This window comes from Balaenoptera physalus, assembly GCF_965194825.1.
Source record: "Balaenoptera physalus genome assembly, chromosome: 13".
NCBI lineage: Eukaryota > Metazoa > Chordata > Mammalia > Artiodactyla > Balaenopteridae > Balaenoptera > Balaenoptera physalus.
The window spans coordinates 85517105-85538116 of record NC_138892.1 but is presented as its reverse complement, the minus strand read 5'-3'; the positions used below and the strand labels follow the sequence as shown (position 1 = coordinate 85538116).

The window sequence follows — 21012 nt, the reverse complement described above, 5'->3', positions numbered from 1 at the left end:
GGGTCAAATTCCATCAGTGGATGGAATTACACAATCCCAGCTAGAAATTTGCCAACTGAATAAATGTTCAAGGTGAGAATTGAGGGACAGATTGAGTTGGAAATTGTTAGTAACCCTGTTGTTAGAGAAGAATTAAAGAGGCTAAGTTCTGTGTGATGAGATTCCATATATAAATGTAAAACATTTTTCAGTCTATATTTTCCGTTGAGTAGAATATTTTTAGTCAGTATCATTTGTAAATTTGCAAGCATCATCAGAAATGCTAAACTCAGTTTATAAGCCTTTTTTAAAGTTAATTTATTTTTTTATTGAAGTAACTTTTGTTTATAACATTATATAAGTTTCATGTGTACAACATTATATTTCTACTTCTGTATACCCTGTAGTATGCTCACCACCAAAAGTTTAGTTTCCATCCACCACCATATGGTTGATTCCCCTTTACTCATTTTGCCCTCCCCTCTACCCCCACTCTCCTTCTCCCGTACCCCTCTGGTGACAACCACTCTGTTCTCTGTATCTGTGTGTTTGTTTTTGTTTGGTTTGGTTTGTTCATTTATTTTGTTTTTTGTTTGTTTGTTTTTTATATTCTAAATATAAGTGAAATCACACAGTATTTGTCTTTCTCCGTCTGACGTATGTCACTCAACATAATATACTCAGGGTCCACCCATGTTGTCACAGATGTACGCCTTTTTATTTTTGACTGCCATCTAATTTTGTTAATATGAATGAAAACCTTGTATTACACTTATCCCAATTTTTAATTCCTTTAAGATATCTTGGATGTTGGGTGAGGTGAAAGCAAGAGCCCAGGTTTCTCATTTAACTACCTGGGTTGATTGTGGTGTCATTAAGCAGGATACGGAATAAGTGATAAAGGTTTGGTTTGGGGTTGGAAGAGATAATGACATGTAATTTAAGGTGTCTGTGGGCCATGGAGGGGATGATGTCTGTTGGGTGTTGAATGCAAGGTTCTATGCGTGGCTTACAAGAGCTAAACTATCTGTTCCCTGCTTTATGCTGCCACTTCCCCATCACAGCCTATGCTTCAGCCGCTTCTGACTGCTCGTTCTTGACTCTTGTTTGCACTGGCTGTTCCCTCTGACTGGAACACCTTTTTGTAGTCCTCCCCCTCCATCACTCAGGCAACTCCTGTCTGAACACCTTCTATGACAGGCACTCACTACCATCAAATAGCACCACAGTAGCGGTTCACAGAGGGAGTTCTGGAGCCAGCCTGTCTGGATGTAAACCCTCAGCTCCACCCTTCCCTGCTGTGACCCTGGCAGTAACTCTCAGTTTCCTGAGATAATGGGGATGACATTAGAACCTCTCATAGGACTACTAAGAAGAATAAATGAATTATTCATTTAGCGAACTTAAAACAGAGCATGGCACATAAAGTGTTCTTTACACCTTTGCTATTACTATTAGTTGCTATCTTATAAGACAGCCCATACCATCTTCCATTAAAAAAAAAATTTTTTTTTTTAAAGATTTGTAATAACAGTCTTAGCAAAAGGTGCCGACTTAAAACAATGACTGTTCTGGTCTTTTCTAAATCTTATCACAAGCAACTGTTTGAAGTAATTTTTTTTTTAAATTAATTTATTTATTTATTTTATTTTTGGCTGTGTTGGGTCTTCGTTTTTTTTTTTTTTGTTTTTTTTTTTTTTTCTGTGCGAGGGCTTTCTCCAGTTGCGGCAAGCGGGGGCCACTCTTCATCGCGGTGCGCGGGCCTCTCACCGTCGCGGCCTCTCCCGTTGCGGAGCACAGGCTCCAGACGCGCAGGCTCAGCAATTGTGGCTCACGGGCCCAGCCACTCCGCGGCATGTGGGATCCTCCCAGACCAGGGCCCGAACCCGTGTCCCCTGCATTAGCAGGCAGACTCTCAACCACTGCGCCACCAGGGAAGCCCTTGAAGTAATTTTTATCAGCTTTACCACCCCCTTTTTAACCTTTAAGTTACTTTTTTGTAGATTGCCATAATCTGTATACTGCCTATCTTTTATACTGTCATTGTTTTCTTAAGCATTTCCTGTTATTTGAATATATGGATTATTTTCAACTTTTTATTTTTCTGGTTGGATCTGTTTGATGAGCTTTTTCTTATGAGTTAATTGCTTAAGATTTTTTTGAAAAGTGAAATTTGAGTCAAATTTTAGTTTTATACATTTTATTATAAATTTCTCTAAATGTTCTCTGAAATGTCTCTATAATCTATTATAATCATATGTATCTATTAGCCATTATAAGTGCTTACATAAGAAATTTATGAATATATCCATGTATCCTTTAAATTTATGAATATAAATTATAATATACCAAAATTTAAATAAGCTGAAAACAATACTTCTGTAGCTGAGAGCAAGGGAGCATGAAGTTTAACTTTTTCTAACACATAAAGTATTGTAATTTAAAAAATTAACTTGGAAATAACGAAATAACTATAGACCTATTTAAACCTTAATTAAAGCAATCATTTTGATGTAGTACGTATAGTTTAGTTCTTGAGAAAAATAACCCATTAGGAATGAAGTTGTTAAGTAAACATGATTGATGATTTCTTTTTAATGCAATCCTATTCCCTTTTCATATTTAGCATATTTAAAGACTATTTCATAGCACAATTCTAACTATTATAAATGTCAGTGTAACAAATTTAAGAATTCATAATGGTTCAAATGCTTTTTAAATTTTTATCTTTTTTTTTTAGTTTTATTGTGATATAGTTGACAAATGCTTTTTTTTTTTTTTTAAACCTTTGAATTAGATCATAGAAAATTCTGTACTATCCACTGCACTGGTTACTTGAGAAACTGGCCTCCAAATATTGTTGGAATGGAAGAAGAAACGGACAATAAGAAAGACAGTAGTAATTTTACCTGCCTTGTTGCCATTGGAAGATTACATCCATATATTGTCCCACAGAACAGTGGAGAGATTAAAGTGAAACCAACTGAATTTATTACCCGTTTTGCAGTGAATGGACAATTTGTCTATGTTGATCAAAGGTAAACATTTATGTGCCATAATGATTAGAGTTAAATGGGATATTTAAGGCTACTAAAGATGTGGCTTAGTAGCACGGCTGGATTTTTTTTTAAGGCTTTAGAACAGGAAATAAAGTTTAAATGAAATAAGGATATGGATATATCAGTAACTTGGTTCAAGCCAAATTGTAAACTTGAAATATTTCTTAGCCAATGGTGCAGAAACTGGGCATGGTCTATGGCCACAATTTTATTGGTGAATGGTAGGAATAGCATACCCTGGATTGGGTAGGTGGCCTCTGGAGTAGCCTGGTGCCTGGGTGACCATTCTGCTTTGCAGCTCTAATCTGGGTCTAGGGCAGCCAAAGGAGCCCAGTGAAGCAAATGGGTTACTCATCCCCACGGTCTACTTCTCTACTATCCTGACCATGTATGGACCAACAGTATTCTGGAAGGGGATACATTCACCAATTCTGAACTTTATTTTTAATTTTAAAACCAGGGCAACAGCAATTTTAGGATATCTGCCTCAGGAACTTTTGGGAACTTCTTGTTATGAATATTTTCATCAAGATGACCATAGTAATTTGACTGACAAGCACAAAGCAGGTATGCATTGAGTGGGATCATCTTTTGGTACTTTTTAATTACAACTTCAACTCTTAATTTTTCATTCCTGTGAAATCTGAACCTTGAATTAATCCTTAAGGGATTGATTTATATAGTGGTAGACTGTTATGCTGATTATTATCTTTTCTTGTTAAGTTCTGCAGAGTAAAGAGAAAATATTTACAGATTCATACAAATTCAGAGCAAAAGATGGCTCTTTCGTAACTTTAAAAAGCCAGTGGTTTAGTTTCACAAATCCTTGGACCAAAGAACTGGAATATATTGTGTCTGTCAACACTTTAGTTTTGTAAGTAATTTTTTATGTTGTTAAGACCTTTATACTGATTTCAAATGAGTATCTTTGCTTCCCTCTTTTCATCTTGCTAAATCATTAAAACTGTTTGATCCTCTGGCTTTATAACTTGAGTATAATGCCATTTGCAGCAACATAGATGGACCTAGAGATTATCCTACTAAGTCAGACAGAGAAAGACAAATATCATATGGTATCACTTATATGTAGAATCTAAAGAATGATACAAGTGAATTTATTTACACAACAGAAATAGGCTCACATAGAAAACAAACTTATGGTTGCCAAAGAGGAAGGGGGGTATAAATCGAGAATTGGGGCTTAACAGATACACAGTATTATATATAAAATAGATAAGCAACAAGGACCTACTATATAGCACAGAGAACTATATTCAATATCTTGTAATAACCTATAGTGGAAAAGAAACTGAAAAAGAATATGTGTGTATATATATATATGTATATGTATATTAATCACTTTGCTGTACCCCTGAATCATTGTAAATCAACTATACTTCAATTTAAAAAAAAACCCTATGTGATCCTCTGGCTTTGGAACTTGAGTATATATTTTGAGTAATTCATTCACTGTTCATTGGCATTAGTTATCAGAATTAAGCTAAAAGTTTGCTCTTTTATAAAAAATTCCTTTTGGCTTAGTATAAAATGTGACAGTAAATGCATTTATTCAGGCAATTGTTTCGTACCCTTCATGGCCTTGCTTTGTCCTTCCAAAAAACTATGTGGATCTGGCTTTAAACTGTTTAAAATGGTAAGAAACTGTTTTGCCCTCCACATCATTTTTGCATGTCCATCTTCTGAGCCTTGGGAGCGCATATGCTTGTGTAGGAGTACTTGGCTGAGGGATAAGCAGAAATCCAGCCCGTTCACTGCCTTCCAAGCCCTGGTCTATGGCTGTGTCAGCCTGAAGGAAGAGCCAGCTTTTCCTGATTTGCTCAATATGCTAGCATGGCCTTGTTCTAAGTATTATTTTTCTATGTTTCTCTTTAAAATTGCTATAAGGTTTTATCAAACCAATTCGATTTCCTTATGTACAATATTTAGTTTAAAAAAAGAGCCCCCCAATTCTTAGTACATCCAGCAGGTACTAATTACCCATCCCAATAATTCTATTATTCCTCCCAATAATTCTTGTCTCCTTATCATTAGAATATGAGCTGAGAGTTTGTATCTTTGGAAACATGTACATTACAGGGTAATGTGACATCTGGCAAAAGCCCTGGTACTTAGCACATCAATACCTCCGTCTCTGGTGGTGACATTAACAATATGTATATAAAACACAAATAGGTCAAGAACTGATAATTCAAATACACAGAGCTTAATGTAGTTGCTTTAACATTTTCCTTCACCTTAAAAAAAAAATCACCTATGGTGTTTCTTAATTCTAGGGGACATAGTGATACTGGAGAAACATCATTGCTTCCTTGCAGCTCTCAATCATCAGAAGGTAAGCTTAGTTTTAGGTGATGGAGACTTATTACTAAGACTGTTATTATTAAGTTACCATCTTTTTCTGTCTTGGAGAGGGGAAAAATTTCAAGGTGAAATCAGAAAGATTTCAGTGGGTTGAGTTATCCTCCTCAGAATTCCCACAGTACTTTGGTCACACTTGTTATAATCTTACACTGTATTGCAATTATTCGTTCACTCAACTGGCTCACCGCTAGCCTGTGAGTTCTTCAAGAGTGGGAATGGTGTTTTACTCATTATCATCCCCAGCAGCTGGCATAGTTCCTTATATATTAAGGCACTCAAATATCTGTTGGTCAAATTAATGAAAATCACTAAGGGGGAGTTATCTTAGTTCTTCTTTTTTTTTTTTCTTTTAAGATTTTTTTGATGTAGACCATTTTTAAATTTATTTATTTATTTATTTATGGCTGTGTTGGGTCTTCGTTTCTGTGCGAGAGCTTTCTCTAGTTGTGGCAAGTGGGGGCCACTCTTCATCACGGTGCGCGGGCCTCTCACTATCGCGGCCTCTCTTGTTGTGGAGCACAGGCTCCAGACGCGCAGGCTCAGTAATTGTGGCTCATGGGCCCAGTTGCTCCGCGGCATGTGGGATCCTCCCAGACCAGGGCTCGAACCCATGTCCCCTGCATTGGCAGGCAGACTCTCAACCACTGCACCACCAGGGAAGCCCTATCTTAGTTCTTTACCACAGGAATATTTTAATATATTATTTGTGTAAAGAAAAATTAAAATATTAGGAAATATTTAAAATAAAGTAGTATTCAGCCATAAAAAAGAATGAAATATTGCAATTTGCAGAAACATGGATAGACATAGAGATGATTATACTAAGTGAAGTAAGTCACTTAAGAGAAAGGCAAATATTGTGTGATATCACTTACATATGGAATCTGAAAAAGTAATACAAATGAACTTATTTACAAAACAGAAACAGACTCACAGACGTAGAAAACAAACTTATGGTTACCAAAGGGGAAATGGGGGAGAGAGGGATAAATTAGGAATATGGGATTAACAGATATACACTACTACATATAAAATAAACAACAGGGATTTCCCATATAGCACAGGGAACTATATTCAATATCTTGTAATAACCTATAATGGAAGAGAATCTGAAAAAGAATATATATACATACATATATATAACTGAATCATTTTGCTGTACACATGAAACTAACAATATTATAAATCAACTATACTTCAATAAAAGATAAAAAGTGGTATTGCTCTGGCTTTAGTGTGGAGGTTAAAGTGGGAACTGTATGTACTCAAAGGTTACAGGTCATGATTGAACCCTCAATGACTTTCCACATATTTGACTCACATCACTCTGCATAAGCATCTTAAACCATCATGAGTTATGTTTGTAATGTAAGCATGAATATTTCTAACATTTTAGGATACAGCTGGTTTATTACTTTTAAAGAGGGAAATAGGAAATATATTTGAATTGAAAGAAAGATATTGACCAAAGTTTTATATTTTTTAAAGCCCTCCATTGAATCTTTCCTTCTGTTATTATTTAGGATCCTCTAGACAGTCTTGCATTAGTGTGCCTGGAATGTCTACGGGAACGGTACTTGGTGCTGGTAGTATTGGAACAGATATTGCAAGTGAACTTCTGGACTTACAAAGGTAATGTTTTATTGCTGCAAATACTTTCACAAGTAAAATTATCATCATATTTACAAAACCAATATTAAAAAATCAATAGGTTTCCTATATGCAAACAATAACCAGTTCAATAATATAATGGAAGAGAAGATCACCTTTACAGTAGCAACATAGTTTGGAAAGTCCTTTCTAAACATCACACAAAATCCAGAATTCATTAAGAAAAAAATGGATAAATTTAATTGTATAAAAACTCAAAACTTAAACATAACTATAACCATTATAATTAGCAAAGTTAAAAGACAAATTATACACAGAAAATGTACTTCATATGATAAAATGTACTCATTATCTTAATACATGAGAGATTTGTAGTATAAAGAATAAAGTTTTTGAATTTTATATTAAACTTTGTATAATTTTATACATATTAAACTTTTTGTGTAGAATAAAGAATAAAGTTATTAAAGGAGTTATTTAAATAAGTCAATAACAAAAAATTTAGAGAGTGGACATAAATAGAAAATAAAAGTGCAAATGGCCAAGAAACTTTGAAAATTGCTCAACCCCACTCACAGTTAAAATTATATATATACAAAATTAAACAATAATGACATACCTTTTTTCATTTAGGAGATTGTCAAAGATTTGAAAGTTTGGTAATACTAGTGAGAGTCTGAGGAAACAGTCCCTCTTAAACTGTCCATGGTAATATAAACTAGTGCAAGCTCTTTGAAGCACAATTTGACTACACCCATCAAAAATATAAGTGTATATGATCTTAGACTCAGCAACTCTACCCCAGGAACAAATATTCTTACACAACTGTGCAGAGACCCATGAGCAAGACTGTTTCTTGCTACACTGTTTAAGTAGTGATTTAAATATTTAAATCTTTACCATAACCATAACTTATTATGGTATATCCATACAATGGCATACTCTGCAACAGTTAAATATTAGGTAGCTCTGTTTATGCTAATATGGCAAGAGCTTTATCTGTTTAATAGAAAAAAGCACAGGAATAGAACAAAAAAATAGCATGTATAATAACTCACTTGTATAAGAAAAAAGAAAGATATGTGTGGATATATGTGAATGTGTGTATATACAGGCCCATAATTGCTCTTCTAAAACCCTTTAGACCAGATAGGTTTTGAACTCAGAATTTTTCTGGATTTTAGAAAGGCAATGTTTTGGAATTCAATTTTTTTTAAGAGATATGTGTAATACCCACAGAGAACTGTTATATCATGGACAGCACCCCATAATCAATTAAATCAGTATTTCTGCAGTGAGAAGTATTTACAGATTAAATGGTGAAATGTCTGGGAGGAGAGGGGAAGTATGAGTTCAGGTTAAATACATTTAACAAGATTAGGAAAGAATAATTATTGAAGCTGTTTGGTCGGTATATGAGATTTCATTATATTGTCTATTTTTATATCTAAGTTTTCCATAATAAAAGCTTAAACTGTATTTCTGGAGTGAATTGTAAATACTCGTACTAAGTAGGACAAAGTTCGACCAAAACATTACCCTGAGTAGGGTTAGAATCCAACTTCCTTTGCATGTGGATATTCAGTTTTCTCACAGCATTTACTGAAAAGACTGTCCCTTCCCCAACTGAATGGTGTTGGCACCCTTGTTGAAAATCATTTGACTGTATATGCTGGAAGGGCTTCGTAAGGAAGTGGAAATTGAGCCAAAGTTGCTAGCTGGGTGCAGCTGCAGGACACAGTGGGGAGAGCATTTATATATGGAGGCACCTCAGCCAATGTATGGAGGTGAGCGGGAGAAAGCATGGTGGTTTCAGCAAACATCAAGGAGATTCACTGAGAGAAGAATCAGGTTGCTGAGCAACTGAGTTTTAACTTGGTTAAAGGGACTTTTAACTAAGGTGAAGTCAAGTAGTGGAGGGACTTAAATAGCAAGTTTCTGCCCAGTGACTAATACGAAGAAAGCCATATTTCAGAAGATTAATCTGGTAGTGATGTGCATGTGGGGGCAGATAGTTTTCATCTTTAAACAAAAGCTAATTGAGCAGATGGTGATTTTAAACCATGAACCACAGATGGGAAGCCAGCCAAGCTATATACATTACATTGTGAAAAATCTCTAAGACATGTCACTGATCTTTTCATCTGTGTTTCCTACCTAATTCATTTCATTCTTCTGTTTTAATTTCTCCCTCTGTACTTTCTTGTCAGTTGCCTTCTTGGGAATACAAAAGGACATAAAGTTATGTTTATGCCATTATGTTTCACATAATTGAGCATTTAGTAGTGTATTGTATGACACTGTCAGTTTTACATATTAAGTCTTGAAGAGGTTTATGATCAAAGCATATGATTATGTTTTTGTCTTTATGTGTTTCATTGATTTTGGACCTGGGGATGACCTATTATATTAAAAATATGACGCATTTTCCACTTTAAAAAAAAGGTTGCAGGATATTAGGAAATCTTTCTTTATTCTTAGTTCTGCTTTTCAGTATCCTGATAAGGAACTGAATGCCTATTTTGAACCATGTTGTTATTCCATTACTTTACCACGTGCTGTATTAAGACAGGTAACATGATTTACTTAAGAGCTTTCACCTAAGTTTGTTTCTATTTACTATAGTGTTTTCAGCACTCCATAGTCAAAAGTAAGTCTGGCACTGAACAAGTCAGTCAGTCTGATTATGAAAACTGTCGTGATATTCAGTCTTATGTTCCTCCCTGTATTTTTATCAGTAGATTATATATTCAGAGGAGAAAATTTTCTAAAATATATATAAACAGACACATAAAATGTTTTATGTGTCACTTTTTGAAGGTTACAGTCTTCTTCATCCCTTGATGATTCAAGCCCAACAGATTTATTGAAAGATACTCACACTATAAACTGCAGGAATGTAAGTACCATTGTAAGTGATAATATTCATGAAATAAATGAACAATAACATTGCTCCTTGTTGATTATTTCTTTTGAGAAAAGAGGCCATCCTGTAAAAAATGAACCCTTTCTACTTAGCTCAGAGTTTTTAAGAGGCAATGTAGAATATTGGTTAAGAGTGAAGTCACTTGGGACCATACTATCTGGGTCCAAGTTGTGATTCAGACACTTCCTGCTGGGTAACCTCCTGCATGTTATTTAAACTGTGCACCTCAACTTCCTCATTTGTAAAAAAGGGATTAATAATAGCACCAGTCTCTTGGAGTGGTGTGTGAATTAAATGATTTAATACACAAAGAAACAAAAACTTCACAGTGCCTGGGACACAACGTGTGCTCAATAAATGGTAGCTATTATTGTTATTTTAATAGATTCGATTCCATGGATTAAATATACTCCTTAGGGTCTGGAAAGATGTTTAAATAATATAAGCTACAAATTAAGTACTACTTACTATTTAATTCAATTGAACAAATACTAGCTATTTGCAGTGCATTGTTGCATATACAAAAATGACTGAACATAGTGCTGAAAATGTGGAAGGCCCATATGCAGTTCTGATGCGTCCCAGACAACAAAAGGCTCTAAAGTAGGTATATGAACCAAGTGGTATAAGAATATAGGAGAAAAGAGAAATTAAATCTGACCAGCGACAAAAGGGAACTTGAAAATATCTTTTTATATTAATACAGGCTTTTGATCTAGTATTTGCCAGTTTTACTCATACATTCAGCAAATGTTTATTGGGTACCCATTTTGTGCCAGACAATATGCCAGAAACAGGGATTTAAGTCCTTGTAACACACAAGAATCTCTAAGTAGTGTACGTTATGTAGGCATTCTATGGCAAAGTTCATCAACTGAATAAGACAATATAGGTAGATGATTTCTTCTTTTGATGAGCTACATGAACATTAGATTGTTTGGCCTGTGACTATTTAACAGTATGATAACATTTTGGTAAAAGTCTCTGGTTTAATCCATTCCCTACTCCAAAGCAGTATTTCCCGTTGTAGTTTCATATGAGATACTGTTTTATCATCATTTTTAAAAAACTGAAATAGCTTTTCATTTTTAATCAAAAACTTTTCCTTATGTATGTAATTCAGTTACGGTTATGAATAATGCGGGGGCTTTGAAGTCAGGTAGACTTGGGTTAGAATCATGGCTCCCACACTTTGGGCAAGCTATTAGTCTCTTTTGGCCTCAGATGCCTGACCTCACGACATGTGTAACCTGAAACGAGATGATGCTTGTGGAGTACTTAGCACAGACTACGAAGTGTGAGCTGCCACGTTGTTGATGGCAGTGGTGGCATTGCCAGAATGCCCGCATCTGAAAACTGCTAAGAGGTCTTTATTTCATTCAAATAGGAAACTTTCTATTTATTATTCTCTCTTTACAGATGTCAGATAAGGAGCTGACTACACTAAGTCCTTCTGAAATAGGGGAGCCACAGGCTACAAAGCAAAACCAAAGCGCTGCTACTCCCCAGAGTCACGAACCACTCCTTGGTAAGTTTTCTTTGGCAACTGCCTGCCATTTTGGTTTTCCAAAAACTCTTTCTTAATCACTCTATTTTCAGGCTTAGGAAATTTCTAGAGATGCAAACAACTTTAAGATTTTCCCCAAAACTACAATGAGGTATCACCTCACCCCGGTCAGAATGGTCATCATCAAAAAGTCTACAAATAATAAATGCAGGAGAGGGTGGGGAGAAAAGGGAACCCTCCTACACTGTTGGTGGGAATGTAAGTTGGTGCAGCCACTATGGCAAACAGTACGGAGGTTCCTTAACACACTAAAGATAGAGCTACCATATGATCCAGCAATCCCACTCCTGGACATATATTTGGAGAAGACTAATTCAGAAAGATACTTGCACCCCAATGTGCATAGCAGCACTATTTACAATAACCAAGACATAGAAGCAACCTAAATGTCCACTGACAGATGAATGGAAAAAGAAGATGTGGTTTATATACACAATGGAATATTACTCACCCATAAAAAAGAATGAAATAATGCCATTTGCAGCAACATGGATGGACCTAGAGATTATCATACTGAGTAAAGTAAGTCAGACAGAGAAAGGCAAATATCATATGACTTATATGTGGAATCTAAAAAAATGATACAAATGAACTTATTTACAAAACAGAGATAGATAGACTCACAGACATGGAAAACAAACGTATGGTTACCAAAGGGGAAAAGGCGGGGAGGGATAAATTAGGCGTTTGGGATTAGCAGATACAAACTACTATATATATAATAGATGAACAATAAGGTCCTACTGTATAGCACAGGGAACTATATTCAATATATTGTAATAAACTATAATGGAAAAGAATCTGAAAAAGAATACATATATATTTTATATATAATGATTCAGTTTTATACATATAAAATATATATGTATAAAACTGAATCACTTTGCTGTATACCAGAAACTAACACATTGTAACATATTTTTTATACTTCAATAAAAATAACTAAGAGTTTTTCATTCAAAATCATAAACACAGTAATCATGCTGTTAATTTTTAAGTGTACGCTACTTAATGGACCTGTCATTGAAAATTTGATTATCCACTGAATCAGTTATGGGTATTATTAAAACACACAATTTCAATAAAACTAAAGCTCTTGTATTTAGGGGAAAATGTCCATTCTCAAGAAAAAGAATTTTTAAAGATACCAATCATAAAATGTTTAAGATGTAATTATTCATTTTAACTATGTTTATGCAAAGTCCAAATGAAGAAAACTGAAATGACACAATTTTATACCCCCCCATAACTGACTCTGATCTCCTGAAAATGTATGTTAAAGAGAATCAAAGGACTTGAAGGAACCTGGACATCAGCTTCACACAGAGCCACATGTTAATCATCTCAAGTTCTATTGTACTTTGAAAGATACCTAGAAAACTTCGATTAATCTGCAGCTGTGTTTTAACCCTGAATTTCTAGAACCTCTTCCTTATCTCTGATTTAAATCTCATTTCCATGGTTCCTCCTCATTTCCTTTTTCAATCAAAAATCTGGGGATGCACCCACTTTTATAAGAGTCTTTCAAATTTGGGGGAAGATGCTTTTGTCTCAGCCTTCTCATTTGGGGGTTAAACAAGCAGAGTATTTTCACAAGGCAGATTAAAGTTAAATTTCTTCTTCAAGGCTCTATATACACACATGAATAAACCCCAACCCCTAGCTTCCAACTGTCTGGGAGTCTGTACCTCTTAGCTTTTATTTTCTATTAGAAAGCTCGTAGACTAACTCACTGATGTGCATCAAATGAGTGAAGCTCAAGTTATCTGACAGCAGATTGTTATAAAAATAGGCGACCCATTTAAAAATGTATCAGGCTTCTGCAATTTAAGACGTATACTTTGCCTTCAGTAATACATTGTATGGTATCCTAGCCTTGCTTTGCCATTTTTGATGATAACTCATTTTTTAACCTCCAAATGTACTTACATAAGCCTGTATTTTAATTCAATAGGAGAAGGTGCCCAGCTGGATTTTGATGCCCTCTGTGACAATGACGACACAGCCATGGCTGCCTTCATGAATTACTTAGAAGCAGAGGGGGGACTGGGAGACCCTGGGGACTTCAGTGACATCCACTGGACACTCTAGCATTTGATTTTTAACTCAACATGAGAAACGTTTTGAAGCATTCCGCTTACAAAAGACTATATATTCTTCTGTACTGTACTGATATGTTTTTATCTTTTATTCCTATTCGTGGTTGACCAGTTTTTATAGATTTGCTCCTGACTTTCACAGGGGTATAGGGAAATGTGATGTTTCCCTTCAAATTCTCAAAATTTTCTATAGACCGCTTTAGTCATTGACATAGCTTAAAACCCACTAGTTGCTATATTTTTGCTAAAGTCTTTCTAACCAAGGATACCACATGTATCTTGTTTTGGTTTTGTTTTTATTTTTTGATGCAGTTGTTTTGAGTTTGGGGAACTCAATGTGTTGACATCTTCCTTGTATCTGAGCTTCATTTATAACTGATTTATAATAGAAGATTTGTGTAATCTGGAACATTTCCATTCCTTGTGTATTTCCTTAATTGAAGATAGGGCTTATCCACTTTAAGAAAATGATGAGTACTTGAACATTTAAAGGGACAGTGCAATTTGTAGCGGTAATCACAATGAATACTGTATTCAGTCTTTGTAGACTTGGGCAAGCACAGAGCCACGACAGTTATGCTCAGTTGAGCACTTTGAGATGGATTTTAAGTGAGATGATTTCTTATTTAAAACTCAGAAAAGAAAAAAAAAAAAGCTGAGAGAGTTTCAGCTTTCCTTACAGAAAAGGAAAGATCTTGGGCCCTACAGCTTGGTGGTGGTTAACCTTTGCCTATAAGATTTAGTCTTAATATAACCACTCAAGATTCTTATTACAGATAGAACAGGGTTTTGATGCTGAAAAGGTTTTTAGCAAACTTTAGGATTAGTCTTAGAGGAAGAAACAGGCCCAGGCAGAGTCAACGCCTTGTGTAATGTCACAATTAAGTTCATATGTCTTTTAATGTTTAATGTGTATAAACCAGTTTCTTTATACACATTTGAGAAAGCAGTAGTCTCACTGGTTAAATGATTAGTTAACTGACCTAGGAACAGTTGTTGGCTTTTTAAATTATTAGGCAATTACAGTTACTATTGCCTGTAACCAAAGGTAATTATAAGCGTGTTTTTCAAACCATGAGGCAACGAGACAGAATTTAAAAACCAATTTTCTAGCTATAATTAAAAATCGAGAGCATTTTTTAAACCAGTAATTAATTCAGAGGTAGCTCAAATTGAGGGCAAGAATTAAGGATATTTAAAATACTGTATGTAGGGACTTCCCTGGCAGTCCAGTGGTTAGGACTCCACGCTTCCACTGCAGGGGACATGGGTTTGATCCCTGGTCGGGGAGCTAAGATCCCTCAAGCAGTGCAGCGCGGCCAAAAAAAAAAACCCCAAAAAAACCAAAAATAAAATACTGTATGTATAGCTACCTTTTTGAAGATCATACTTCCATAATACCTATGGTTTTAATAGCTCTTTCTAGTTTACTACGTGTGTTCCCATATATTCTCTTTTGTCTCCCACAAGGGAAAGTAATGATAGTCTGGGAAACTAATGGGGAGACTCTGAGGCTCAGATGTAGGGACCAAATCCAGTTTTCCTTTTCTATGTGGTGCTGTACATCTCCAGCAGATTTCCCTCAGAGCCCCACAAAAACAAAGCATTCTTTTGACCTCGCATATTTCCGTAAGCTGTAAGTAATAGATTAGAACTTTCAGACATGTTAATGGCAAACATAGCAACAGGCAACAACCAAAATCAAATGTTCCTTCACGTTTGACATTTGCAGTGGCTGTGTGGGCAGGGATGTATTGGCCTATTGTCTTGAGCCGATGCAATGTTCCAGCAATGTCAGAGGGTCAGCACCATTCCTGGTTCTGGCATTTGAGGACTTGGGAGACATTTAGGTTTAGAATAAGCCAAAAAAACCCTCACAAGATGGGGGATATATTGGTTTGTAGTGGCCTAAGCATGACAGTTAAGTCTGAAGAAGCGTGAAGGATCACATCTGTCCTCTAAGTCAGAGAGGCCTGCCTATAAATGTGACACTTTAGGGATCTGGACCATTGCAGGTCGGGCTAGACCTGCAGAGTCAGCCTAAACTAGTGGTAGCAGGATAGGTCACTGTGGCTGCATGACCTCCAAGGCAGGTGGGGCAGAACTTCATGATGCAGGGATCTGAGAGGCAGACTTTCTAGAGGCTGGCCATTGCTGCTTGCACAGTAACAATTCGCTCTCTTTGCAAGAGGAGAGGTTATCCCATAGACTTATGGATGGAAAGGCCAATTGAAGGCTTTGATCCTTTAGTAGCCCACTCTGATATTTATCTTTTGCCCTGGACCCAGGATCCAGTCCATGCATTGTATGGTACTGTAGCTCTAAGTTCAGTGCTTTCTTCAAAATGCATTCTATTTATATTTGATTGCTACTGGGAACGACATATTTTTATGCTTTATACTATATTACTTTTTTCTCCTACCAATTAATTTCTTACGTTTTGGTGAAAAGTATCTACAAGTTTAATGAAAACATCCTAAAAAGAATACTCTATTTTTTTTTAATTCTAAAAATTACCTACAATGATGTAGTGGAGTGGGAGGCATGCTGGAATCAGGAGAGCCCACTCAACCTCAGTTTATCTGTGTGACCTCAAGCAAGTCATTTAAACTCTCTGTACCTCAGTTTCCTTATTTGTAAAAAGAGGTTTGATCTCTCCATTTACTTCCAGTTCTAATTCTGTGATTCTGACCCACAGGACTCGAGCATTAGCCCGATGCTAGACATATGCTGTCTAGTATGATAGCCACGGCCACATGTGGCTACTGAGTACTTGAAACATGGCTAATACATATTGAGATGCGCTATGAATGTAAAGTGCATACCAGATTTCAAAGGCTTAGTATGAAAAAAGGGAATATAAAATATCACATTAACAGTTTTGTATTGATTACAGTTCAAATAATATTTTGGATATACCAAATTAAACATTAAAGTTAATTTTATTTTCTTACCGTCCTAATGTGGCTACTAGAACGTTTAAAATTACACATGTAGCACACATTATATTTCCATTCTATGGCCCTGCTCTAGAACATTTTATTAAGTGGATATTATTTAAGCAGACCAAAGGTTATAAGTATGATATTTACCTCTAAATGCTATGGTTTAAAGGACATTTATTGATCCTCGATTCAGTGCAAATAACTGTGAACCTCTATCGATGTATCAAACTTAAAACTTTTTTGAAATGAGTAAACTTGAAAATGTTAGACATTTTATTAGCCTGAAATCAAACAAAACTTGAGGTATATGTTGACACCCTATGGTAGTCACTAAATTTGGAAATCCATTGATAAGCACAAAGACAAACAAGAAGATACAGAATAGACTTTTGGTAAATAAATGGAATTAAAGAAAAGTATCTAATTACAGTGTCATAATGGGAAAAGGCTATATTCATTGGTCGTCATAATCTTTGACAAATCTCCATAGAGTCTAGGACACAGGTATATAAAATAGCAACTCTCTAGGTATCAGACCATGTTTAGTGGGTCCAGTTTCAGATCCTGCTGTAAAGAGGAATCCACCACTCAGGTAGGTCATTGTTGGGCTCTGGAATTAGAGATTCAGATTTGCCAAGCATAGTATTGTGGGCACAGCAGCCCTGACGTCTACAATGATCAGAAGCCATAGAGAAAACCTGCTGCGTGGCCACTAGGTGTCACTTTCCCATTCCTGTGGGGCTTTGCTTTCATTAGATTAATTTTTCCAAGTTCCATGGGGCCTAGGACAGGCATTTATGACTTTTGTGCCTAGAATAAGTCTGCCCCTGTTTTGTAAGAAATGCTTTTTAAGAGAAGTCTGGGAAGATCCCTTCCACATAAAATAAGAATGTTGGTTTAGAGACCTCTCCAGGTGTGGCTCCAGTAAAAGCTGACTTTAGAAAGAAAACCCATCCAACCTAGAATATGCTTTCTGAACTCATTTGGGAGTGTTTAGTGTGTGTGTCACTGCTCATAGTCTTGAGTTTAGGTTTGTCTTTTATACAGTTTTTAAGCTCTTTTCCATTTCACTTGCTCTTGTCTGTATGTTGGTATTTTTAAAATTTTGTGGTAAATAATGAAGAGTGAAATTAAACTATATTTTATAATAATTACTAGTTTGGAGTTTTTATTTAACATTTTAAACTTCCTCCAAAAAGTGTGTCCTTAACTATCATCTAAAGTGGAAACACAGAATGGGTAGAAGATCCAGTGTTCTAAGACCACTGGGAAGGGAGGTATATATTACTTTGTACATTTTGGTGTGTGTTCATCAGGGTGTACTAACTGCTGTCACAACTCTGAAGCGTCAGTGGCTTAATCCATTAAAGGTTTCCTGCTGCTCATGTCACATCTGATGTCATTAGCACTGTCTGTCTCCCTGACTTGACTCCTCCCCCTTCCCTGCCTCTCCCTCTTTCCAACTCTCAGCTTTGCTTTCCTGTAAGCGGGTGTTATCCTCTAGTGGACCTTCTTCTCCATACTGATGCTCAGAAGCTCCAAGCACAAATTATCCTTATACCTGACAATTACAATGGAAAGAGAGCTTCTCTGTTTCCTAGTAATTCACACAGAAATGTCCATTGATTAAGCCTCTGGTTCAACTTGGTTCACATGGACTTTTTTCTGTGGTCAACAGGCTGAAATATACAGATGGCCAGGCTTTGGTTCCATGACTAAATCTGGGTTTAAAGGCATCCTTGAAAGGGAAATCAGATCAAAAATAGCAAACTGCCTGACAGCCTAGGGCCAGAGGAAGGAATGGGGATGTAGGCAGAAGAGACAATGGAAAGCTTGTAATTCTTGAGAGCTGATGATTTCCTAGAATTGTGTGTTTAGGTTATGTGAGCCTCAAGTCTTTCATAGTTTGTTTTAGGTGGTTGTTTTTGGGGTTTTTTTTTTTTTTTTTGGAGGGTGGGTCATGGCAAGGAATAGCAAGTTACATCACATGTTTTTAAGCCTTGGCTACCTCTTTTGTTTGATACCCAGCCACTAGTCACTTTGGAGGGCTCTGTCCATCGCCTAAGGTGTGTGTTGAGAGAGACAATAAAGGGTTGTTAAATCCTTGTCTCCCTATGTGTTTCCGGCATTGAATTTACACTTTCTTAGGCAGTCCTAGCACTAGGCTGACAGGCAGTATTTCCCACATTTACTCCTATCCAGGAAGAAATCTGTTGCATGTTACCTTGGGGGTAAAGACATCAAAATAATTTTTGCGATAAAATATTTGTTAAAAAACACTAAAATTAGAAGCCTAGATTATGTAAACTTGTAACTTAAGTGAACTCTTGGAAATCTCATTTAATACTTGGTTGAGTGTGCAGTAACCCAAAAGGCTTCCCATCTATCAGAATCAACATCTAGAGCAATAGCAAACAATTACCTGATTGTTCAGTTATTTGTGGGAATCCATAGTATTCTATTATTTCATTTAACAAAGATCAAGAAAGACATAGGGCCTGAAATATTTGGGGGGGGGGATGGATACATATCAGATTATATGTAAGATAATCAAATTCGTAATATTTGCAATAGAAAGGATACTATTCTATTTCTTTGTAATAACGGTAGCAGCATATTTTGTTTTTAGTTTTCTGATTATAAAGGAACTTTATATTCATTATCGAAAATTCAGAAATACAGAAAAGTGGGATCCAATCAAGATGGGGAGTAGAACAACGTGGAACTCACCTCCTCCCACAAATATATCAGAAATACAACTACATATGGAACAATTCTCCAGAATACTTACTGAACGCTAGCAAAAGATCTCAGACACCTGAAAGGACAAGAAAGATCTGCACATAACTGGGTAGGATGAAAGGGGAAAAAAAAAAGGGAAGCAGAAGAGGACCTGTGCCCCTGGAAGGGAGGAAAGGTTCCCACACCCTGGGAATTCCCAGGGACATCAGCCAGGACAGAAAGGGAGCTTTAGAGGCTCCATGGAGAGCGCAACAACCGGTTTGTGGCAGGCAGAGCAGAGACCTGCACAGATGGTCCTTGCCACAGCTCTGCGTGCCACAGCCCAAGACGCACGTCTGCTAGTACAGGCTGGGGCTGGGTGCTGAAACTCGGGGTTTAGGGGACAGACCCAGGGAGAAGACTGGGGTTGGCTGCATGGAGACAGCCTGAGTGGGGCTGGAGCGTGGTGCGGCTGCAAACAGGGGTGTACACGGAAGAAGCCCAGGCTAAGTGGCACACAAAGGGAGAGGTGGGCCCGCCCGCCTTAGCAGCCTCTTTCTCTGCCCCCCAGCCACTGCCTCAGTGGGCTCCAGGAGCAGGTACCAGCAGGTTGCCCACATGCAGAGGCGGGGATGAAATCATAGCTGAGCCCCAGGGGCCGTGTGAGTTAAGAAGCAGGGCTGAAATATCTCCCCATGGCTGTATGAACCATGAATTTAAACCTCTGCACCAGCTTTGTAAACTCAGTGCCTGCAGGACATCTGAGCAGACAACAGGGGCTCCTGTGACTGGGATGGGTCAGGCCTTATCAACCATGAGCTTTATGGGCACATACAGGTGGGGGCTGGGTGAGGCGAGGGTCTGAGCTGCCTCATTAGCTCCCACGGCGGGTCCAGATACACGATTACTGCAGTCCGGGACCTGACATAATGGATCTGTGCTGGTGGCCTTGTGAAAACAATGCCTGAGGGACACTAGGGTCAATTGCCAGCATTCCCACAGTTGAGGCAGGGCCAAGGGCGATGCCAACAACAGTGTACTTTGTGAGCCCACGCAACAGGTGAAAAGTGACACAACAGGTGAAAAGTGACACAACAGAGCACACTCACTGGTGGACAGCTCTGACGGAGGAATACGATCCCACCTACCTCACTCTGCAGCTCAGAAATGCAGCTCAAAAACGGATCTGGCAGCTTCTACTCCAACCATTAGGGAACAGACCCTGCCCCTGACAGTGCTGTGACAACCACAGAGCAAAGAGGAGGACCCGCTCAACATCCAGGGCAGGCTCTGGTCACCACAACACCAGTCACACCCCCTATCAAGGGGATAATGGCTAGGACACACTGAGGAAAGAGGTGGCAGGCATTCATACTAAAAACAACCCCCGCACTAAAAATGTTAAACCCATGCAGGCTACACAGGGACACTCCCACATAAAAATAGCCCTCCAAGACCACAGTAGATAATCGTTTCTCCTGAACTCACAGAGTAAGAGAAATATAAGTAAAATGAGGAAGCAAAGGAACCACTCCCAGTTAAAAGATCAAAAGAACTCCCCTGAAAGAACAAACAATGAAACAGACCTCTTCAGTCTGACAGATAGTTACCAAGTTCAAAAATGAGAGAATGAAAATACTGAAGGAACTAAGAAAGGCTACTGATAGAAATGCAGATTGCTATAAAAAGGAACTAGAAACTATAAGAGGAGCCAAGAAAAATT

General features: G+C 37.2%; 1 protein-coding gene across 1 annotated transcript in view; it reads left to right on the top strand.

The window, feature by feature from the left end:
• Positions 1-17719, top strand: part of BMAL2 (basic helix-loop-helix ARNT like 2) — a 104067-nt gene extending 86348 nt beyond the window's left edge. The window contains 8 exon segments of the mRNA XM_082419739.1: positions 2777-3017; positions 3499-3605; positions 3762-3912; positions 5333-5391; positions 6944-7052; positions 9852-9930; positions 11377-11485; positions 13479-17719. Of these exon segments, the coding sequence (XP_082275865.1) occupies positions 2777-3017; positions 3499-3605; positions 3762-3912; positions 5333-5391; positions 6944-7052; positions 9852-9930; positions 11377-11485; positions 13479-13615 (992 nt within the window). The 3' untranslated portion in view covers positions 13616-17719.
• Positions 17720-21012: the final 3293 nt, after the last annotated feature.